Source organism: Rhamphochromis sp. 'chilingali' (assembly GCF_963969265.1).
Source record: "Rhamphochromis sp. 'chilingali' genome assembly, chromosome: 1".
In the NCBI taxonomy this organism is placed as follows: Eukaryota; Metazoa; Chordata; class Actinopteri; order Cichliformes; family Cichlidae; genus Rhamphochromis; species Rhamphochromis sp. 'chilingali'.
In genome coordinates this window covers 47,548,092-47,571,555 of record NC_137929.1, presented here as the reverse complement: position 1 = coordinate 47,571,555, position 23,464 = coordinate 47,548,092, and the positions used below count along the sequence as shown (strand labels likewise).

Genomic DNA, 23,464 nt, shown 5'->3' with positions numbered 1-23,464 from the left:
TGCACTGAGCTAAAGTTTAGCTCTGCATTCACCCATCAGTACCACTACAGACTTTAACACCCTCAGCACATTCACAGACATCAACACTACAGACTTCTAGGCTGGTTAACAAATGCCGCTGCCTTTTTTAAAAATGTTTTGCCTACTTGCTTTAGTCCGAGAGTCTGTTGCTAACTTGCATAAGAAACCGGAATTGTGCCTGGGTAAAGACAATAATGTTTCCATCCCTTACTCTTTAGCTTTGTTAGGAGCTCAGCTGCCTCTTATCTCTTTCTATTATCCCCACTTCCACACTTGTGTTCCTGGACTTTTCAATTCAATTTGATTTATACAGCGCCAAATCACAACAACTGTCGCCTCAAGGGGCTTTATGTTGTAAGGTAGACCCTACAATAATACATACAGAGAAAAACCCAACAATCAAATGACCCACTATGAGCAAGCACTTTGGCGACAGTGGGAAGGAAAAACTCCCTTTTAACAGGAAGAAACCTCCGGCAGAACCAGGCTCAGGGAGGGGCGGAGCCATCTGCTGCGACCGATTGGGGTGGGAGAAGGAAGACGGGATAAAGACATGAAAAGACAGGATGAAAGACATGAGCTACTTTACTACAATAGCTTTTCAGTTTTGAATAAAAGGCCTTGGGGCAGCACTTTTCAGCTCTCTTTCCCTTGAGGAGCAACTTGCTGATGTGTGTTAGGTGTCCCAAACAAAATCAATAGTTTAAAAAAAGCTGCTTGCTGGACACCACACTCTGTTCATCTTCTCACCCACCCTTCATACTGAAACTGTCCTGGCAGTGCCCACTCACAGTAAATGAAACTGCACTTAATGCAAGTCAAGTCACTTTCACTCTGTTACATTACAGTCCAGCTTTGTCTGCTGCAGTCCAGCTCAGCTCAGACTGGTTCACCGCTCTACATCCTGAATCCTGATCCAGTCCAGTCCTCTACTGGTGTGAAGGTCACCCTGGCCGTGAATGAATTCATTGCATAATAAATCGGCTGCATCAAAACGGCAAACTAGAGCTCATTACACAAAGGGCAGACACATACATGACGCCGAGGTCACGGCGTTTTCCTCTTCCCTCCTTCCTGTGTGGCTAATAAAGCCTAATCAGTCTCATTAACGTAGAAATAAATGATCTGAGGTGCAACGACCAAAGTGCTTTCAGGATTTGGGGATGACGGTCGACCTTGCACTCAGTGTAAAAACCCTCGGTAGCGCTTGTGCTTCAAAGCACCATGGAAACGGCCTCTGCCAGTCAGCAACTGTCATTTTCAGTTGACTTGACAATGGTGGTAACTGGAGGTATTAATTTGTCTGTCAACTGTTGATAAAGGGGCCACTGACAGCGGCGACGTCTTCTTCTTCTTCTTTTTCCCCATGACAAACTTAATACTGTGAAAGTGCGACAGTGTCAGCAGAGAAAGCCGGTTGCGTCACTCTCAGGTGAAGAAATCTCTGATTTGTAACCACGGCTATCCACGCGCGCAGATAACCTGACACCTGGTCGTTCACAGTGGACTCTGTGGTCACATTTAGAATTCAGGACTTGTAGCTTTGTGCCAGTGATTTGTCGCTCTTCTCCAAAGAAGCAAACTGCTTGAACTTGACAGGATGAGCTGTGTGTGTGTGTGTGTGTGTGTGTGTGTGTGTGTGTGTGTGTGTGTGTGTGTGTGTGTGTGTGTGTGGACTTTGAGTATTTTAAATCTTTGGTGTCCTGATGAGGGCAGTGAGTCAGCACTGAAGACTTCTTTTAAGCTCCATTAAAGGTCTTCAAGGATGAGACGGAAACAAGAACCTCTGCTATCGCTGTGTGATGCATCCATCACTGACACAGTGTTCCTGTGTTTCAGTTGTTCTTTAGGCTGCTTTTTATCCATTTCAGATAAATTTTAATAAATGACTATATTCACACAAGCATACCTTTTGGTCTTGTTTTTATTAAGCAGCTGTCTGAGTTTGACCCAGAGAGCTTAAAAACTTTATTCATTTGTTTTTGTAAAGTCATCCTTTTTTTAACATGTTATATTTGTTGGAATTTATTATCAGCCAAACCAATATTGTTAGCCAATATTACCTTATTATTATTATTTTTTTTTTTACATATCGGTGACCAATAAATGAGAATTTAAGTAAAAACGGGATGGGAGAAACACCCTTCAAGCATGTTATGTGTCTACTGTCCACCAGAGGGCACTGTGCATTTTTACCTTCATTACATGGTAGATTTGATTTGACAGGAAGTGGGGAGAGAGGGACCACATGTAGCAAGTAAAAAAGAGCATGCCTCAAACCCAGGTTGATGTATTTCAGCCATGTGGCTCAACTGGTGAGCTACACTGGGATGCCTATCGTAAATCACCAAATATCAGTATTGGTCTTAAAGTCCTGAATTTATTGGGCTTTATTTTGTATTGTTCAGCTTTCAACCACTTCTTCTATGTTGGAACTGTTTCTGTCGGTACTTTTACCTAGAAGGTACTCTACTACTGATTCAAATGTGAAAAAAGTGTTGTAGTGTGTTTATCGAGGTGCATGTGTGAGATGGTGGTTTAAGTTCAGTTTACTGTAGTTCAATCAGTTCTGTAATTTCTATCTCTAGTTTGTTTCTAGATCATGTTGCATGTTTGTCCTGAACGGAAACTTCATTCTGCACAGACTGATTTTTTTTTTTTTTTTCACAGCCAAACCGAATGTTAAATTATGATTAAATTGCTGTCCTGCAGCAACTACATCACTGTTTATGGAAGAATTGAAAGAGTTTCTCTTTCAAATCTGTGATGTTCTTGCTGGATATGTAAATAATGTAAATTTATGTGTATGTAGATCACAGCAGGTGGCAACAGATTGGTGATTATTGCTGATTTATCACAGTTAATCACTGAATTATCACAAACACATTGCCAACTTGACCCCATTCAGTCTCAGACTGATGGCAGACTGAGTTGTTGTTGCCATTTTCTCCAGCAATCAAGTTCTGACTCTTTATTGTCTTCTGAGATGTGCCATTTAATGTTTACACACCGAAGATAATGAACTGTGAAATTAGCTACACCTGAACAAAGTACAAGAACTATATCATTATTTGTGACCAGCAGGCACTTCTTCTTTTTTCTCCTCAGTCACTGTTGTAAAACCAGGTCTGCTCATACCCCTCACCAAATAAAGCCCAGTGCTTTTTTTTTTCCATTCTTCGTGTTCAAATGGCAGAGCCTCTAAAAATATCTCTCTGTGCTCCATCAGCATCTTCTTCCCTCTCTGCTGCGTCGCCAAACCAATTACAGCCTTGTTGAAATGCAGATTTATATCGGTGCAGCAATAATAGGTTCATTTTACAGTGTCAGACTGAGTCCTAACCCACATCTGTGACATTAGCATATCTGTCATCATCTGCAAGATTATGTCCATAAGTCTGTGTGCTGGTCACAGACTGGAGCATCACTGGAGTCTACATTTAAAGCCTTTAGAACTTGAAGAACTCCGTTGCTTACTAGTGTTCTTCTTATCTTAATGTGACAATTAAGCTCATCATCAGCATTTTTTATTTTTAGTTGTTTTTAAAGACTCAACAATTATGTCTAAGCCAGTTACAATATAAAATGTATAAAATATTATAAGTTAAAAGCCCTTCAGCAATTCAGAAAAACCAAACTATGCAAATTCCTAAATGACCAAGCACTTGGTGAGAGTGGGAAGAAAAAAAATTGAAGTCGCATATATTTTGTATAGAAGTCTTGTGGAAGTTGCTATGGAAGGGAAATTGTGAAAAGTGTGACACAAACCAGAAAGTATAACCATTTGCCTTAAAAGTAAGAGTCGCACCCTTTGAAAAATGGTGGTTTCATGATGTGCCACAACTTTTACTTTGAAGGCAAAGATTTCCCGTTTCTGGTTTAGATTTTTCCAATTTTTAGGACTTCTTAATGGTTGGTTGGCAAGTGATTGGAGACAAGTTGGTATCTTCCATGCAAACTGTGGGTAAGCAGGGGATTGTGGTAACAACCAAAGTAATCACAAATGTTTTTTTGCTGCAGTTCTTTGTGAACCGGTTTTCACTTGGCAGCAACCTGACTGCAGTCGCCAACCACTTAGGACTAGTTGTGCCTTAGTGACCAAATGTTTCAAGGGGTTGCTAACTGGTCTCTAGGCCATCAGTAACTTAATAAGCTTCGAATTATCCTAAGCAGACACCTAACATTAGTCTTACATGATGCAGGCCATTTTAAATGTTGATTGTCTGTTAGGTTAATTGTCGATTCTATATTAGGTGTAGGCATGGATGTGACCATTTGTTTACTTGTCCTGGTTGGACTAACTGTTGGGATAAGTTCCAGCCCCACACAAACATGTCTAACTGAACATCCACAGATTAAAGTGTTGAACTAATGTGATCTGGGTTTGCCACAGCTGATCTGATCCACCACTTACAATAGCAGCTTTTCTAAAGAGCAACCGTCAGTTAAAAACGAGGGCGAGCAAAGGGTGATTAAAGGTTCCTTATTAAGTTTGTTGGCATCAGAGCTTTAAGAACCAGCTCTCAAAAGCCTTCCCTGTTTACTGCAGTCAGCTCTGCATAACTCTGCAGTCTGTGCTTTATTTTTACCTCCTCGGGTGTTTATACGGTTGAGAGAACAGCTGGAAATGAGCACCTGTGCTGACTGCAGTTTGCCCCTGGCCTCTGTGTTTAACTTGTGTGACTAATGATATTCAGATGTAACACAGTGCTGATTTCCACCGTTTTCATTCTGTTGTCTCTCCTGACTTACAGAACTGCTCTTTTTTGACTAAAGAGTTGTGTTTTTTTCTTTCACACAGAAGCACCACAGCAGTAATTAGCGAGTAAGATCTTAACTACTTTGCTTACATCAGTATTCAAACCAGCAGCTTCATTAATTTGCTCTTTCTTACTCAAAGACACGTGAAGATTGTTATCTGCATTTTTCCCCCTCTCATTCTGATGGCTTCCTACCGCTGGATTATTAATAGAATAGAATAGAATAGAATTCAACTTTATTGTCATTGCACATGCACAGGTACAGGGCAACGAATAAGCAATAATATAGATATGTGAGTATATTACAGAAATGGGTCTATTATGGTATGTTATAATGTACACGGTATGAAGTATGTTGTGAATATTCTATAACTATAAGTATGTACAGGCTGTAGTGAGTACAAGCTATGTACAGGCTATGTACAGGATATAAATATGAAAAACTATGCAGAATATGAAATAAATAACTTTACAGAATCTGAGATATACAGCTATACAGAAATGGGAACTATGCAAGTTGTAAACAGTTGTAGGGTTAAAAATTATCGAATGTACAGAATGATTATTTACACAGAGCTATACAGTAGTGCAGTTAAGATAAGTGAGGGTGTAGATAGTTTCTACAGAGGCTATATAAAGTGCTAGTGGTTGTGAGTGGTGGTTCAGTCCATGTTATTATTGTGTGTTTGAGGGTACGGTTGTCCATTGTGGGTGTGTGTATGTTCAGTTCATGTGTTAACGTGGGTCAGATGTCAGGAGGCAGAGTTCAGGAGTCTGACAGCTGTGGGGAAGAAGCTGTTCCGGTACCTGGTGGTCTTAGTCCGGAGGCTCCTGTAGCGCCTCCCAGAGGTCAGGAGGGTGAAGAGTCCATGTGATGGGTGACTGGGGTCTTTGATGATTTTCCCAGCCCTTTTCAGACACCGCTTCCTGTAGATGTCTTTCATGGCAGGAAGTGGTGCTCCGGCGATGCGCTGGGCAGTTTTCACGACCCTCTGCAACGCCTTCCGGTCCGAGGCAGAGCAGTTCCCGTACCAGACTGTTATACAGTTGGTCAGGATGCTCTCGATGGTGCAACGATAGAAGTTCACCAGGATGTCTGAGGACAGGTGGTTCTTCCTCAGAGTCCTCAAGAAGAAGAGGCGCTGGTGAGCCTTCTTGACCAGCTTGGAGCAGTTGGTCGTCCAGGTGAGATCCTCGAAGATGTGGACTCCCAGGAACTTGAAGCTGCTCACACGCTCCACAGCCGTCCCCTTAATGTGGATGGGTGGATGTGGCTCAGCATTCCTCCTGTAGTCCACGATGAGCTCCTTGGTCTTCTCGGTGTTAAGCAGCAGGTTGTTTCTGTCGCATCACTCAGCCAGACGATCCACCTCCTCCCTGTAGGCGGCCTCATCGTTGTCACTGATGAGGCCAATCACCGTGGTGTCATCTGCAAACTTAATGATGGTGTTGGAACCATCAGCAGGTCTGCAGTCGTGGGTGAAGAGGGAGTAGAGGAAAGGGCTCATCACACAGCCTTGTGGTACACCGGTGTTCATTGTGATGGTAGATGAGCAGCGGTTATCCAGCCGGACATGTTGGGGGCGGTTGGTCAGGAAGTCCAGTAACCATTTGCAGATGAGGGAACTGATGCCCAGGTCTGTCAGTTTCCTGATGAGTTGTGAGGGGTAGATTGTATTGAATGCTGAACTGAAGTCTATAAACAGCATTCTGGCGTAGGTGTTGTTGTTGTCCAGGTGTGAGAGGACAGAGTGCAGTGCGATGGAGACTGCATCCTCTGTGCTTCTGTTCTGGCGGTATGCGAATTGGTGGGGGTCCAGGGTGGGGGGGAGACAGGATTTGAAGTGTGCTAGGACCAGCTGCTCTAAGCACTTAGTCATGATGGGGGTGAGTGCTACTGGGTGGTAGTCATTGAGGCAAGATGGGTTGGAGTTTTTGGGTATCGGGACGATGGAGGTGGATTTGAAGCAGGCCGGTACCACAGTGTGGGCCAAGGACAGATTGAATATGTCTGTGAGCACTCCTGCAAGCTCCCCAGAACACACTCTGAGAAAACGCCCGGGGATGCCATCAGGACCTGCAGCCTTGTGGACATTGATCCTGCTCAGCACCGCTCCTACATCGGTGGGGGAGAGAGTCAGAGGTTGGTGGTCTGGCGTCACGTCTGCTTTGGTTGTGGTTGTGGGGTTCCCTCGCTCAAAACGAGCATAAAAGTTTTTGAGCTCGTTGAGGAAGGAGACATCAGAGGATGCGGGGGAGGGTTTGGTGGTCCTGTAGTCTGTAATGGTCTGGAGTCCTTGCCACATGCGTCGGGGGTTGGAGTTGGAGAAGTGTTCTTCTACCTTCTTTTTGTAATGGTGTTTGGCTTTTTTGATGCCCTTCTTTAGATTAGCCCTGGCTGTACTGTAGGCGTGTGCATCTCCTGACCTAAAGGCGGATGTCACACAGTGTAGGAAAACATCCTCAATGCTTACTGTTAAAGTAAACAACTGTGGGGTAATTACTGTGCAGTGTCTATGTGATTTGTAACATACACAATCACACACACAGATGTGCAAATATGAAGAGCTTCTAAACATTCTCTAGGAGTCAGTGGTTCATGGGGATTACATGTATTAATGAGTCTGGAGACACTAATACTGGAGGCTTATCCTGCATGCTGTGTATTGTGCTGAATGTATGTGGATTCGCTACTCTGCACTGCTCCAGCTGTCCACTCGTTCATCAGTCGCTCATTGTGTCAGCTTCTCTTTAAGTATCAGGTAGAATTAGCTGAAGCCATAAGTATATTTGAAGATATTAGGTCTTCATTGCTGCTTTTAAAGTCTTCCACAGTGACTGTAAATCCAGTAGAATTACTTAATGGTTTCTGTAAAGACATCGGTGTTGGTTACCTGTTATGTTTTTCCTTATTTTCTGTCATACATGTGTTGTTACTACAATGAATCTTCATATTGTATTTGTATATGGAAGGAGTCCCTATGAGCGAAAAGCTCTCAGGCTCTTTTTTTCTACTCTTTGCTCCACATGATGTCACTGAGAGTGAACCTGCTCAATGCTACAATTATAGCATTTTGTGGTTGGAGACCAAAGAAAGAGCACAGTTATTGCTGTAACTGTGTGCAGTGAATTTGTGATCTCATTTCCTTTTGAAGTGGCTCCTTCTAAGACCGGAACCAGGTCTGCAACCAGTCACACTTTTGCCTTCTTCAAAGTAGCTTTAGCGCAACAAGTCAAGTCAAGTCAAGTCAAGTCAACTTTATTTGTCAATTCTGCCACATGTACAGGACATACACAGAATAGAAATTGCGTTACTCTCAAACCCTAGTGATTAGAAAAATGCAAATAAAATAATTAAAAAGTAAAAATTCAAATAAATACAATACAATTTTACGTATAACAAAAAAAAGCTATGCAATATACAATATACAATATTCAAGTAAGAAGGCATAGTGGTGCGAAATAGGCAAATAGTGCAAATGGAGATTTAGTAGTGTACGGTAAGAGATAGTGTAACAGCAAAGTCTTATGAGGTAATGGCAGTCCAATGCTCCACAAAGTGACTGGAGCAGGCCAGTGAGTGCGTCAGAGAGTGAGTGTGTGTGTGTGTGTGTGACAGAGTTCAGTGAGACCGTGGTGGAGAAGAGGGGAGAGGGGGGCAGAATCGGGAGGGAGTTTAGCTTCCTGACAGCCTGATGGATGAAGCTGTCCTTCAGTCTGCTGGTCCTGGCCTGGAGACTCCGCAGTCTCCTCCCTGACGGCAGCAGCTTGAAGAAGCTTTGCATTGGGTGCGTGGGATCAGCCGCTATGCAAAGGGCTTTTTTAGTGAGACGGGTGCTGTAAATGTCCTGGAGGGAGGGGAGAGAGACACCAATGATCCTCTCTGCAGCTCTCACTATGCGTTGGAGGGTTCTATGGCAGGACGCATTGCAGGCTCCAAACCACACAGTGATGCAGCTCGACAGGATGCTCTCGATGGTGCCTCTGTAGAAAGTGTGCATGATGGGGGCTGGTGCTCCTGCTCTTCTTAGTTTGCGGAGAAAGAAGAGACGCTGCTGTGATTTCTTGGCCAGTGCTGTGGTGTTGTACGTCCAGGAGAGATCCTCTGTGATGTGCACACCCAAGAACTTGGTGCTGCTCACTCTCTCCACAGACGCTCCGTCAATGGTCAGAGGAGCAGGTTGGGTGTGCATTCTCCTGAAGTCCACAACAATCTCCTTCGTCTTCTCCACATTCAGAGAGAGATTGTTGTCAACACACCACGTGGCCAGGCGTCTCACCTCACTTCTGTAGTCGGTCTCATCCCTGTTGCTAATGAGACCCACCACCGTTGTGTCGTCCGCAAACTTGATGAAGAGGTTGGAGCTGTGTGATGGAGTGCAGTGGTAAAGAGAGACTAGTCCGCATGCTGTTATGTTACGATTCGAATGGGGTCAACCTGGCAATTATATTAAGTCTGTGAGAATAAAGCAGTCAACGGTTATAAATAGACAAAATTCGCTGTCTGTCCATCTAAATACACAGAAGTGCAAATTCAGTGTAGTGCTGCAAACCTCATAGATTTAAAACAGAAATTCAAAAAATTCCCATACAAATAATAATAAACTTACATCGGCATTTGGCATGCTTGCTTTTTATGTAAAAATGTCTGCACTTGAGTGGGTCGAGTCCCTTATTGCAAAGAGTCGTGTCAGAGGTGAGTTGCACTCATTGGTGCAGACTTACTTATTGATTGCAGCATTTTGACATTCTTTATTTAGAAATTAGACGGTAACGGTTTGCAAACTTTTCCCAGCCTGAAATGGCGGGGGCATTTAAAAAATGCAGTTTTTTTCTCGGTTATCTTTGTCTTATGCTAAATTTGTTTGATGATCTGAAACGTGTATTGAGTAAATGAGCATGGAGTAAATCCTTTTTCAGTTTTTTGTTGGTGGAGTGGCAGAATTATCTTTAGCGTTTCTTGTGTGGATTGTACCTGAGATTTAGAAACAGCTGTTCACGAGATTACTTCCCTGCAGAAAATATAAAGCCTGAATATTTTTACATAAAAACTGAAGTTATGAGGTGATGGTTCTCCTTTAATGATAACACCATTGAGTGAAAATGGCACAGAAATAAAATGATCGTCATAAAAAGCATATGTGCTGTGTCAGTGTGAACAACATGACTCATGGAGCATTGTGTGCTACGATTGCAGCAGTAGTAAAAGCTCTTCCTCGATAATGCTTAAGCTCTCTCCGTGGCCAGAAGCAAAAGTCCTCAAGTGGAAAATGTCCATGAACTGACGAGTCTGGTTTTAAGCAGACTTCAGGTGTCCGCAATCCTGAGCTCGGGGTTGCACGTTATTCGATTAACCTCTGTGAGTTTTCTTTCGCAACCGCTCTTGTGGCTTCAGCTGTTGACCGTAATGATAACTGGACCAAACCTGTGCAGCCGTCCACACGCCTGTCTTTCACCTCACACTGTTTTTGCTCCACTCGTGGTAGTAACACAGCTCTCTCTTCCTTTTTCCAGACTGGCCAGATGAATCCCATGACGCAGTTGTACTACAAAAAGGTGAGTCAAACAGTCTCGTTCTTGATCCTGAAACCAACTTACAAGATGTGCTGATTTGTAAAATTAACCTCATTCTCGTAATTGGAACTTGTTCATCTCCACAAAGTTAGAAGTTCTGAATTGCACAAAGCAGACACGTTGGTGTTTCAGCCTCTCCATCACTCTGCTGGGTTTACAGTGGTGTGTGGAGAAGATACCTGAGTGAAAAGGCTTCACTTGGAGAGTTTCAGTGTGCTTGCATCTTGTTGATTGATGATGGTAGATGAACTGTATCTTAAAGACAGAAATAATTTTTAGCACATTGCCCTAAGAAAAACACATTAAAATACACTGAAGTATTAAAAAAAACAACTATCCAATGGTAGTAGTTTCATTTTCCAGTCATCATGAGAACTGCTTCTGATCCCTTTAAGTGGCCAAGAGAGACAGAAGATTTCCTAATATTGCTTTCATTTCATTTCATTAATTGCCTTTTCTTCATTCTTATACTTATTTAAAATTTATTTTTTGAGTTTTATTTTAAACTGGTTAGTATCACTACTAACCTTTATTTCTTCTTGTAACTCATTCCAGAATTTAACTCCCGCTATTGAAATAGACATCCTTTTCAATGTTGTTCTTACTCTTTGCAATTTTAATTTCCACTTCCCTCTACAATTATACCTCCCTTCTCTTTCTAAGAACCATTTACTTATTTGGATTTGTAACATCCCTTTCCTTGCCTTATATATTATTTGCACTGTTTTAAACTTCACCGTCTTAATAAAAAGTGTGTTTGTGTGAGCCCTATACCCCTCCTGATTTATTAGTCTAATAGCCCTTTTCTGCATTATGATTATAGTCTGAATATTACTTTTATATGTATTTCCCCAAACCTCTACACAATAACTCACGTATGGTAATAGTAAAGCACAATATAACACATACAATGTTTTCCTATCCAGAAATTGTTTTGCTTTCCCCACGACAGCAATGCCCCGAGCTAACTTTCCCCTCACATAAGTGATGTGTGATTTCCAACAGGCCTGATTAATGATTACACCAAGAAATTTTATGGTATTAACCCTTTCTAGATATACATTATCAACACAAATTTCAATGTTAATGTTTTTCGTATAGTTTCCGAATAACATAAACAAAAAAATCAATTAATTAACAATAAAGTTAAAATTGTTGTCATTTTAAATCTGCTCATCGTAAGAATGAATTTCGTATTAGTTTGATGCCTTTACTGATTTCTGTGAACTATTCTGAATAATAATAATAATAATAATAATAATAATAATAATAATAATAATAATTGTACAGCAAACATCTTTAATGACATTAAAAAAAACACAAATTTTTACACACATTTGAAATTTTTATAAATGCTGTTTTTGTCAACAGAGGGTGGAAAGTATACATTTGACTACAGCTGGTAGTTGCTCGTTACACATATAAAATGTTTGTTTGACAGTGGTCATTGGATTGAGTAAACATCAGAACACTGGGAATGTCCAAAAAACTAAGAGCTTAAAACGACTGCTGATTCCAAGATCATCAGTTCAAACAGTTGCATGAAACAAGCAATTTGGATGTTTCACCACTTTGCTTAGACCCAAACTGTCACTCTCAGTTGAGAGCAAATTGGCTAGGATGCTAAGAATCAACCCAGGAAATACCAGAGCTTAAGCCTGGCATGAACTGGAAACTGCTGGAACACCAGGGTTACTGTCCACAGTGAAGCCAGCTTTAAATCCTTTGCTCAAGGCTCGACTGAAATTTGCAGCTGCCCACATAGTCAAGCCAAATGCCATCTGCAGGAAAGGTTTATGGTCAGCTGATTGAGCTATTTGGCAACAAAGACAAGAGGTTTGTTTGGAGAAGTAATAATTAGGCTTTCAGACCTAAGACCACTACATCAGCTGGCGAGCATGGTGATTGTAGCGTCATGCTCTGGGGCTGTTTTTTGCCACTGGTAGTAAAGTGGATAAAATGATGGAGGAGGAGTGCTATCTCCTAATTCTTCAAGTTCACCTCACACACCTGAAGTGGGTTTAGAGTGGATAAAGCAGGCTAATATTAAGGTTCGATTTCAACCCTGTTAAAAACGAATTAACTATATTTCAAACTCCACCAAGGCTTACATTTGACCACCGAGAGCTGTCAAATATCCAGCCAAAATTATGCAAGTTGTGCCAGATATAAATGGTATATAATGGTATGTATATATTTGAGCCTGTATGTATACTGTTGACTCTAAATTCAAAATAAGTTATAAGTTGTACACCCAGGTCTTGTTTTTGTGTAAAGTCATTAAAGCTGTACAGTTAGACCACTCTGGGAAAAAGAACAGTTTTAAATAAATTATTAAAAAACTAAATGTATGGCCATGATGGCTGTATTTTGGCAAAACAACTGTGTACCCACCACTACACGGGTGCAACTTTGGTGAAAATTTATTTTGCACGTGCATTAGTTCAATAACATAGCTGGCTCATATGTTTTTTTGTTTTTTGTTCATGTCGCTACTTACATGCAGTTTGCCTCATGTTGGCGTCCTCTGTTTTTGTGGTTTAGGCGACATATTCGCCGTACCGCGACCGCATCCCACTTCAGATTGTCCGTGCTGAGGTGGAGCTGTCTGCTGAGGAGCGGGCCTACCTCACAGCTGTAGAGAAAGGTAAATGCACACACAGCCTTGCACAGCCATCTTCTTTTTTTTAGCCGCATAGTTGCCTCCATAAATGCATTCTACTGATCCACTCACCCGTTAAATGATGCTGAGTTTACAGGGAGTGCAGAATTATTAGGCAAATGAGTATTTTGTCCACATCATCCTCTTCATGCATGTTGTCTTACTCCAAGCTGTATAGGCTCAAAAGCCTACTACCAATTAAGCATATTAGGTGATGTGCATCTCTGTAATGAGAAGGGGTGTGGTCTAATGACATCAACACCCTATATCAGGTGTGCATAATTATTAGGCAACGTCCTTTCCTTTGGCAAAATGGGTCAAAAGAAGGACTTGACGGGCTCAGAAAGGTCAAAAATAGTGAGATATCTTGCAGAGGGATGCAGCAGTCTCAAAATTGCAAAGCTTCTGAAGCGTGATCATCGAACAATCAAGCGTTTCATTCAAAATAGTCAACAGGGTCGCAAGAAGCGTGTGGAAAAACCAAGGCGCAAAATAACTGCCCATGAACTGAGAAAAGTCAAGCGTGCAGCTGCCAAGATGCCACTTGCCACCAGTTTGGCCATATTTCAGAGCTGCAACATCACTGGAGTGCCCAAAAGCACAAGGTGTGCAATACTCAGAGACATGGCCAAGGTAAGAAAGGCTGAAAGACGACCACCACTGAACAAGACACACAAGCTGAAACGTCCAGACTGGGCCAAGAAATATCTCAAGACTGGTTTTTCTAAGGTTTTATGGACTGATGAAATGAGAGTGAGTCTTGATGGGCCAGATGGATGGGCGCGTGGCTGGATTGGTAAAGGGCAGAGAGCTCCAGTCCGACTCAGACGGCAGCAAGGTGGAGGTGGAGTACTGGTTTGGGCTGGTATCATCAAAGATGAGCTTGTGGGGCCTTTTCGGGTTGAGGATGGAGTCAAGCTCAACTCCCAGTCCTACTGCCAGTTTCTGGAAGACACCTTCTTCAAGCAGTGGTACAGGAAGAAGTCTGCATCCTTCAAGAAAAACATGATTTTCATGCAGGACAATGCTCCATCACACGCGTCCAAGTACTCCACAGCGTGGCTGGCAAGAAAGGGTATAAAAGAAGAAAAACTAATGACATGGCCTCCTTGTTCACCTGATCTGAACCCCATTGAGAACCTGTGGTCCATCATCAAATGTGAGATTTACAAGGAGGGAAACAGTACACCTCTCTGAACAGTGTCTGGGAGGCTGTGGTTGCTGCTGCACGCGATTGTTGATGGTGAACAGATCAAAACACTGACAGAATCCATGGATGGCAGGCTTTTGAGTGTCCTTGCAAAGAAAGGTGGCTATATTGGTCGCTGATTTGTTTTTGTTTTGTTTTTGAATGTCAGAAATGTATATTTGTGAATGTGGAGATGTTATATTGGTTTCACTGGTAAAAATATATAATTGAAATGGGTATATATTTGTTTTTTGTTAAGTTGCCTAATAATTATGCACAGTAATAGTCACCTGCACACACAGATATCCCCCTAAAATAGCTAAAACTAAAAACAAACTAAAAACTACTTCCAAAAACATTCAGCTTTGATATTAATGAGTTTTTTGGGTTCATTGAGAACATGGTTGTTGTTCAATAATAAAATTATTCCTCAAAAATACAACTTGCCTAATAATTCTGCACTCCCTGTATACTTTCTGATAGCTGAGCAGCTGCTCAGTCAGTGTGTCAGTACACAGGTGTCTCTGCAACGTGTGCTGCAGCAAACGTCCTTGAACAAGATGCTGCAACCAGAAATTCATTGACTAATCGGACACAGCTTCATAGCGTGAAGTCTACTGCAAAAGCAACCCAAGAGTTTCTCAAAGCAAAGAAACAAGTTCAGTCACCTGATCACAACCTTACAGAGCATTTTACTCTAAAGTCAAATCTGAAGGCAGAGAGACCCACAGAAAAGTACCAACTGAAAGCAGCTGGAGTAGAGGCCTAGCAGAGCACCTTAAGGAAGTAAACACAGCACTGGGTGATGCTCATGCAGAGCAAAAAGTGTCATTTTCCAAACACTTGCCGACCTGACTATGCTTTCTAAATATGTCACTTTCCTGCAACCAGTTGTAAGAAACACAGGAAAGGTTTTCACAAGAGTCCTGCATGCAGCTTATACAGCAACGTAGCATTAAGTTTAAATCAAGTTCATCAACATATTTCAAACACAAAAATGAAGACAACCTTAAATAAGTTTACATCGTGGGCCAAATGAAACTCCATTTTCTAGCGTAAAGATATTTAGCTAAATATTTAATCCCTGAGATGTCTTAATGTAACAAAAAGTACAGGATGCATAATAAATGTGTAATATTACAGTAGTTCATGTAGCTCCATCATCCAGACTATTCTGTATTTATAATGATTTTTGTTTTTGTTTTGTTCTTCAACTCCTGAAAACACAGTTAAAAGTTGAAAATCTTTACACTCCTTCACATTTTCCAAAGTGTCTTTGCAAGGCCAATTCTGGCTCCCAGGCCTTATGTTTGACACCCCTGCTTTTAAAAAGATCATTATACATTAGATACTAGTCATACACACATGTACAGTGCTTTTCAACAAACAACAATAGTAAGTTGCACAGTAACTAGCCCTTTCTCAGGATACCTTACCCTGCTTTTTTTTTTTAAATTATTTTGTTATACATATTTTATTCATATCCGCATTTTAAATGTAGTTTGATGGCATTTATTTCATCACAAACCTGCGTGGGCCCTTCTTCGAGGAGTTTGTGTGTATAAATATATATATTTAAGTATAAATGAATAAGCATATATATCATACACATATCTGTATTGGCATTAGCTCCCTGACAGATTTGTATTTTACAGACTTTCACATCAGTAGACACATAAAGAATAATTTGGGTGAGAAAGTGAAATTTTTGATGAAGCATGGTTAGCCACCTGCACACTTCAACTATCCTCTTCCTGTAGGTGACTATGCGGGAGTGAAACATGCCCTTCGCGAAGCAGAGGTGTACTACAACATGGATGTGAACTGTCTGGACCCGCTGGGCCGCAGTGCTCTCCTCATCGCCATCGAGAACGAGAACCTGGAGATCATGGAGCTCCTGCTCGACCACGGCATCCACACGGGCGACGCCCTGCTGTACGCCATCAGGAAGGAGGTGGTGGGTGCCGTGGAACTGCTGCTGTCACACAAAAGGCCCAGCGGAGAGAAACAGGTGTGGGCGGATGTTTCTTTTTAACTACGCCTAAAGTTTATGTCTTTTGGTTTGTGGTGAACCGACTTCACATTTTCAGTGGCCCCATCTGGACTCTGGAAATGTTTCTGGCGACACCACTGGTTCAGACCAAACAGAGAGGGAGAGCGAGCCCTCTGTGGGTATATGTTAGCGTGTTGCATCCAGACACATCCATGCATGCACGTGTTTGCATTTACTCATCCGTGAATGTGCGCCTGTGTGAGTATTTTTCCATTTTTGTGTGTGTGTGTGTGTGTGTGTGTGTGTGTGTGTGTGTGTGTGTGTGTGTGTTTGAGAGAGAGATAATGAGCAGCACATCCATTCATTGTAATGCTCCATGCCACATTCTGCTGAGAGGAGGGAAATTAAACAGCCCGTTTCATAGACAAACTGTGAAATAGGATTTGGAGACAGACAGCATGTTTGTCTGCCTGCTGCATTTCTGTTTGTGTGTCAGAGAGAGAAAGAGGAGCAGAGGAAGGAAAACACACTACAGTTTAGTTTAAAGAGTAGGTGTTAGGGGGTTAAGATGGAGAGATTCAGAGATGGGTAGTTAAAAAACTGATTCACAGCGATTCAAACTGACAGGGGAGTAAATGTGAAGACGGAACGAACGGGAAGTAAATTGCAAAATGTAAAAAATAAATAAGTGAAACAAAGACGTCTTCTTGAAAAATATTCCTGGACTGTTGAGGCTGTGAGGTTCGATGTCACCATAGCAACCAACCCTTGGCCAAAGCAGAGGATTGTGGGAAGGTTTTGGTTGCCTCTCAGTTGGATGTGGATGAGAACAAATCTGTTCTTCCAGTGTTTCTGTTTATCTTCTCATACTTTTTGTCTCTCTTCAGTTACCTTACACATCACACATGCGTAATGCACAGTGATGTCAGCACAGCGCAGATTTCTGTAATAATGATAATAAAGCAGTGGGCAGCAACGCATACATGTTAATCTGTTTTACTGTCTTGTATAAAATATTGGCCTATGTGTGAGATTTAGAAAGCAAGAGACATGCAGCACCGTGTTGTTGTTTCAGAATTGCACAGACTGTATATGAAAGATGCACATAACCACCATGATGTTGGTTTGTTGAAGCATTGAGTATTTTGGTCATTGTCATATTAGCTTTGTCAAGGACATCATAAGCGAGATGGATGTGACCACGATTCCGAGGGTCACCGGATGCTCATAATGTAGTTGTTAATCACACCGCATGGAGTTAGACCTGCCCAAGAAAATGTTACTTTATCCTTTTTGACTAAAACAAACATCATACTTTAACCAGAAAGACTTGAAACTAACATTTGTTACCATAAAATCCTCAGAAAAGTTAGTACTGAGGTCGTGGAGTATGGGAATTTTGCAATTACATGTCCCCCTGCTGACCGTTAGAAAGAATTCAAATTGAACTTACTCCCATATTAATGTTGTTATTTTTTTTGTCTATCTTTTATATACAGTTTATTTCAATTGTCCAATACGTTCAATAAGATCTCAGTCTTGTAGCATGCTAAAACAATATGTGTGTGTAGGCTACGGCATCAGGATTGAATTTGGAGGGTGTAGCTGCTGGTGCTGGCTAGCTTGGTTAGCGAGGGGTGTAATTCAGGGTGAAATTACATGAATACCAAGTTTGCTAAGTGAATAACAGGCTTAAAATTGTGCTTGTGGGAGTTTCTGTAGGAAAAAATGAACCCCAACTAGAGTTATAGAAAAAAATTCAACCCCTGCACAATTATCATCGGGGGTGGCTTTAAAAACCCAAACGCTTTTCTACTACAATATTAACATTTTTTTCTGCTGCTGCACAGTTACCGAAGTCTAAAGATGGATACAGGAAGAGACGAGTAGCAGTGTGGCAAACAGAGAGATTGGTAATGAGTAAAGAAAATCAACACCTATTTATGCAAGATAATTCATAATTTTATTGGGTGGGTTATTTTGGTTTGATCTGATTATTTGGGGGGTCATAACCCCCCTAACCCCCCTGGAAATTACGCCCCTGAAACTATCTATTTCACCAATATTCAGGGCACAGTATTGAGTTTTGCACACACAAACATATGCACACTCGCACATCAGTGCTCGATACTTATATTAAGAGCTGGATGTGTGCTTTGTGAGTTTACGTATGTTTCTAAACTGCACTTTTCTACTGACAGGTAGAATCAGGGCCTTTTATCTGCTCCTGCAAAGTTAAACTGTTGATCTTTCTGCCATCCCTCTCCATCTGACTCAGTCTGACTCCCCCTCTTTCTTTGATTACCTCTCTATATCTCTGCGTCCATCCTCCCTCACTCCCCTGTTCACATCCACTCCTCACTCTTCATTACCAGCATACTCGAAATAGAAGGACTGAGGCAACAGCCCAAAGAACAAAAGGGAGGGAAGGAGGAAGAAGAGAATGATTTTTATTTTTTAAACATGGACAAAAGGATTAGATCTGGAGCTCTTTGCCCTGAAGAGCGCAAACAGAGATGGAGTGGAGTCAAACAAAGAAGAAAAACAGCAAATGCAACATGTAGGAAATCAGATGGGCATTGAGGAAAAATATAGGAAACAAGACACATTAGGAGGGAGTCAAAGTGAGAAATAGTTGCGAAGAGAGATGCAGATGAAGGAAGGTTTTGTGTGTCCTTTGATGTGTGAAGCAAATAATTAGAATTGCATGTGTGTAACTGGAGTCAGTGTTAATTTGGGTTTTGATCTGAGCGTATTCATCTGGATTGGATGCACGTGTGTCTGCACTGATGGATGCGAGGAGACAATACAGTGGATTTTTTATTGTCATGCATTGTCTGGTTTTGTTTTTAAAGTGAAATCTAATTTAAAGTAAATCCATAACACAAAACATCTTTTTATGATTTAGCCAGAAAAACATTGCACAAACTTTCTGCAATTTCACTCCTAATTTCTTGTTATAACTTCACAGGACTCTAGCTGAGATCCATTTTCAGTAAACCAGCAGCTCCTTTGTGGACTTTTTTCTTCTTCACATTACAGTGTAACAAAGCAAGTGTGACCCACTGTGATAAACTACAGAAACCATTTGACTGCTCTTTGGAAAATTTCCAGTTTGATGGTTGGCTCTGTGTGCCCCCATCCCAAAGTACCCCCACACTGTTCCCAGCATTTCCTGCAGTGACTTTCACGAGAGCTTGCAGCCATCAGCGTATGAATGGGTAATTTGAGAGCCAAATCATAATGTGCTTCAGATAATAGCCACGAATAAATGGAGTCCAGAATAAAAAGGGGTCCAAATTCTGACACAGTTTGGAGTCAAAAACAACCTTTTATATAAATTTTGCTTTCAATCGTTCTCCTTTCAAGGGGTCAACAGCAGTCGTGCCCTAGATATGTTGGATTTTTTGACTGACAGCGACACTGTTGTGGCTGAAAAATGTTTTGGATTGTGAATGTGCATCTGAGTGTGGTTATCATGGCAACACATGGTCCTGGAGATGCTTATAGGACCTGGAGCTACTACTAAAGGTGCTGTACTGCTTTGGGAGGTGTTAATATGTTTATGGACAGATTTTAAGGAAGTTTGGGGTTTTTTTTGTTTTTTTTATTTTTACTTCAGTTTCTATAAGCGCCAGACATTTTGAGTTGTTGAATTTAATGTGAAGGTTTTGGTATAAAGTTTTATGTGGTGTGACCTCAGATTACTGAATAAAGTCACCAGGTATCAGGAGCAAAAGGATAGAGCAGGCTGATATAGGTCTTGTCTTGATACTAATATTTGATATTCAGTGCTGATGAAGTCCTGGGAGTGAGAAACACAAAACTGTTTTGTTAGCTTTATCTTTCCCCCTGGGATCAATAAAATGTTCTAAATATCAGACTGCTTGGTTATCAGCCTGCCATTAAATACATTGGCTTTGTTTTACTAAAAGCCCTTTTGTTTATTGCCATTTTTAATGTATTAGTACCTCCTAATGACATAGCTGGTTTTCTTTCCACTGTGTAAGTCTGTGTGGGTGCGTGTTTGTGTGTAATCATGGCAAAATGTGGTCTGAGAGACACCTGCTCTAACAGGTGCCACTCTGTCGTGGCTGAAATTGTTTTCACCTTGTGTGTGTGTGTGTGTGTGTGTGTGTGTGTGTGTGTGTGTGTGTGTGTGTGTGTGTGTGTGTGTGTGTGGTGTTATCATGGCAACATATGGTCCTGGAGACACTTGTTACTACCACTACCAGGTAGTTTTGAGTACTTTGGCTTGTGTTTATGTGTCTGTCTGTGGATTTTGTCAAGACTATAGTCACAGTCCAGCATGACACAGTCAAGAGACTTTAGGGTTGCAGACAACACTTACGTAAAGACAGACTGTGGAGACAAATGCCGTCCCAGGATTACTGGTGTTGTCGCAGTGGGATCACATGCTACATGGTGTCTTGATTATTGTCTTGTGTTGGTTCTGTAGTTTGTGTTGTTGGTCTTTGAGGCTTTTGATATTTGAGTTTCTCACTTCTGCTTTGATCTTTATCACTTCTGTGGAGTTTTGGTACATGTGTACTGATGGTGTGGGTTCCCATTTTAATTTGAATTTGTTTTTAATTCCCTCAGTGTCCTGCCCGATTCTTTGGCCATGCCTCAGCCACTTTGTGTTTTCTTGTTTTCTTTCCTTCGGTTGTTTCCAGTTTTACTTTGTTTCCTGCCTCAGGTTTGCTTCCTGTCTGTATTCTCCAAGTCTAGATTGTTTTCACCTGTTTCCCTTCAGTTATCAGTTACTTGTTTATAAATAGTCCTACCCACCCTGAAGCTTTTATCAGATCTTCTCCTGTTCATCTCTCCTGTGTCTGTTGTGAGTTTATTTGCCCTTAATTATTTTCAAAGTTACCTTTACTCTTTGGGTTATTTTCCTGGAGTTGCCTTCTCAGGGACTTTCAGTGCTTTGAATTAAACTTGTCTTTTGGTCCATCCAAAATTGATTATGAGACACACACAATGGTAACTTATCATTTCTTTCCAGTAATTTAAGTATCCCTTAAAGTATTTTTTAATGACTCAAAAGTCTTGTATCAGAATACCAGTATTTTAAAACTTTATGCACTCGCAGTTCTGTGCAGAAACTGGCTCAATACTCAAGACTCCACCAATGAGTGAATGAACCTGATAACCAACTTATAACTGAAACCATACGTTTTCTCAAAAGTTTAAAGTGCTTTTCTTGGCTAAATCTAAACGTTCAACGCACACTTTATTACGTACACCCAGTACTGGGTTGGACCTCATTTTAGACTTCAGAACTGCCTTAATTCTTTGTGATATCAACAAAGTGCTGGAAACATTCTTCACAGATTTTGGTCCATATTGACATGATAGCATCACACAGTTGCTGCAGATTTTCTTTGGCTTCCTAAACCCTACAGACGGTTGTGTGGGAAAATCCCAGCACTTTCTGAAATACTCAGATCAGCCTGTCTCAGACAACCGGCCATATTCAGACTCACTTAAATCACCTTTCTTTTTCATTCTGATTCTCAGTACGTCATTTTGACCGATACCCAGTGCACTGAAGTGCTGCCAGGTGATTAATATAGTGGCAGTCAAGTTTAGATGGGACTCAAGCTATGAAACCCAGCCTTTGCACCGTTGTAGCAGATAAAGATAAACATTTCCTCTGAACATAATCCAGCCAGCAATAAATCGGGGGAAAAATGTAGATCGAGTTTAACTAAACCTTTCTCTCATATTTCATCATGTCGCTTTAACTCTCAGCGATCTGACCCATCTTCAGAAACATGTAAGAGCAACAAGCCCATAACAATCACACCTCCTGCTATCTCACCGTGTTGCTCCATTTTGGGGGAACCAACAGTGTACATCTGGAGCCTAAATATGCCATCGGTGTAGTTTCACCTAATTGAAAAAGTTTAAATCCCGAGTAATATAAGGCTGGAGTTTCCTAAGTGGTGCTCGTTCGCAGCTGCAGATGGTGCAGCCAATTTCAATGCGTGAAAAATCAATTGTACTCAAGTTATGTTCATTCTGTTATTTGCCGTTTCTGTATTTGCATGTGTCCTTGCTTATATTTACTTGTTTGTGTATTCTCGGTCTGTCTCTTTAATTTTTATTTGGGGCCCAGCCCGTGGCAGCTGTTCTCACACTCCTTATAACGGCAGGAAAAAAAGAGGGATTAGAAAAAGAGAGAGCGATCGGATGAAGAAAATAGGGTTGTGGCAGGTGAGAGGAGGAAGAGACAACGATAGAGAGAGATGAGGGGAGTAACCTGATGGAAAGGAGGGGGTTAGATGAAGGGAAAACAAGGAAATGAGAGAGATGCAAGAAGCTGGAGGGGGGGGGGAGAAAATAGAATGTGGAAAGGGGAGGCGAGGAGAAGATGAGGCAGCAGAAAAGATGGAGACAGAAAGATTGGAAGGGTGAGGAGAAGCACTCTCCGTCATTCTCCCTCTGAGACATGAAAGAGTCCACACGTGTACCCTCCTTCCTCAGCCCCCCCTCCTCTCTCTTCTTCAGATGTCTGGGAGTACATGTGTGTGTGCTTTTCTTTGACATACCAGCACCCTGTCAGCCTCATTCTTAACTTTTACTTTAGGGTCCTGGTTTCAGCATAAGACAGCCTTCAACTTTATATAATATACCATCAATTGATCACGAATGTCTCCTTCACTGTTAGTAGTGGATTAAGATACCCTTTTAAATAAATTTTAGCTTTTATTTTTAATGAGATCTCTACACTCATTTTCAACATTGATCGCTCTTATGTTCCATGTTCTGTTGGTCGTTTCAGCAAAGCTCAAGGTTGTTGACATTTGGCTAGTTGAGTGTCTGGAGCAATATTTGTTTTCTAAACCATTAATCCTATTCTGTGCCATTTACAATTGGAAATTACCAAAAGACTAAAGAGTCCACACAACAGTACGCATTATTCAGCTTGTTTGCAGTGCTTCCCCTGCTAGACTGGTGTAGCACTGCATGCCATCTATGTGCAGAGAGCTCTGTTGTTGATGGAGACGGTGTACAAAGAATGTGGTCTTGATCTTTGAAGGGTTTTCTTTTTTTCACACCTCTCCTGTTCCTGGAATATTGCACTTGGCAGATGCCTATGTCATCCACTTCCAGAGACACACAGTTGGGATTTTGGAGGTCTGGACTAGAGCACGACTGCAGTGGGTAAACACCCCTCAACTGGCTCAAGTGTGCACATACTTGGGACCTTAAACTACACTTTACTCCCTTTATAAACCACCACCAGCCTATGGAAA

The 23,464-nt window shown here is 41.5% G+C and overlaps 1 protein-coding gene across 1 annotated transcript in view; it reads left to right on the top strand.

The window, feature by feature from the left end:
- The first annotated feature begins 10,299 nt into the window (after positions 1-10,299).
- trpc5a (transient receptor potential cation channel, subfamily C, member 5a) overlaps positions 10,300-23,464 on the top strand; it is a 109,698-nt gene continuing 96,533 nt past the window's right edge. Inside the window, exons 1-3 of the mRNA XM_080877479.1 lie at positions 10,300-10,337; positions 12,900-13,002; positions 15,967-16,217. Of these exons, the coding sequence (XP_080733605.1) occupies positions 10,305-10,337; positions 12,900-13,002; positions 15,967-16,217 (387 nt within the window). The 5' untranslated portion in view covers positions 10,300-10,304. The remainder of the gene's footprint in view (positions 10,338-12,899; positions 13,003-15,966; positions 16,218-23,464) is intronic.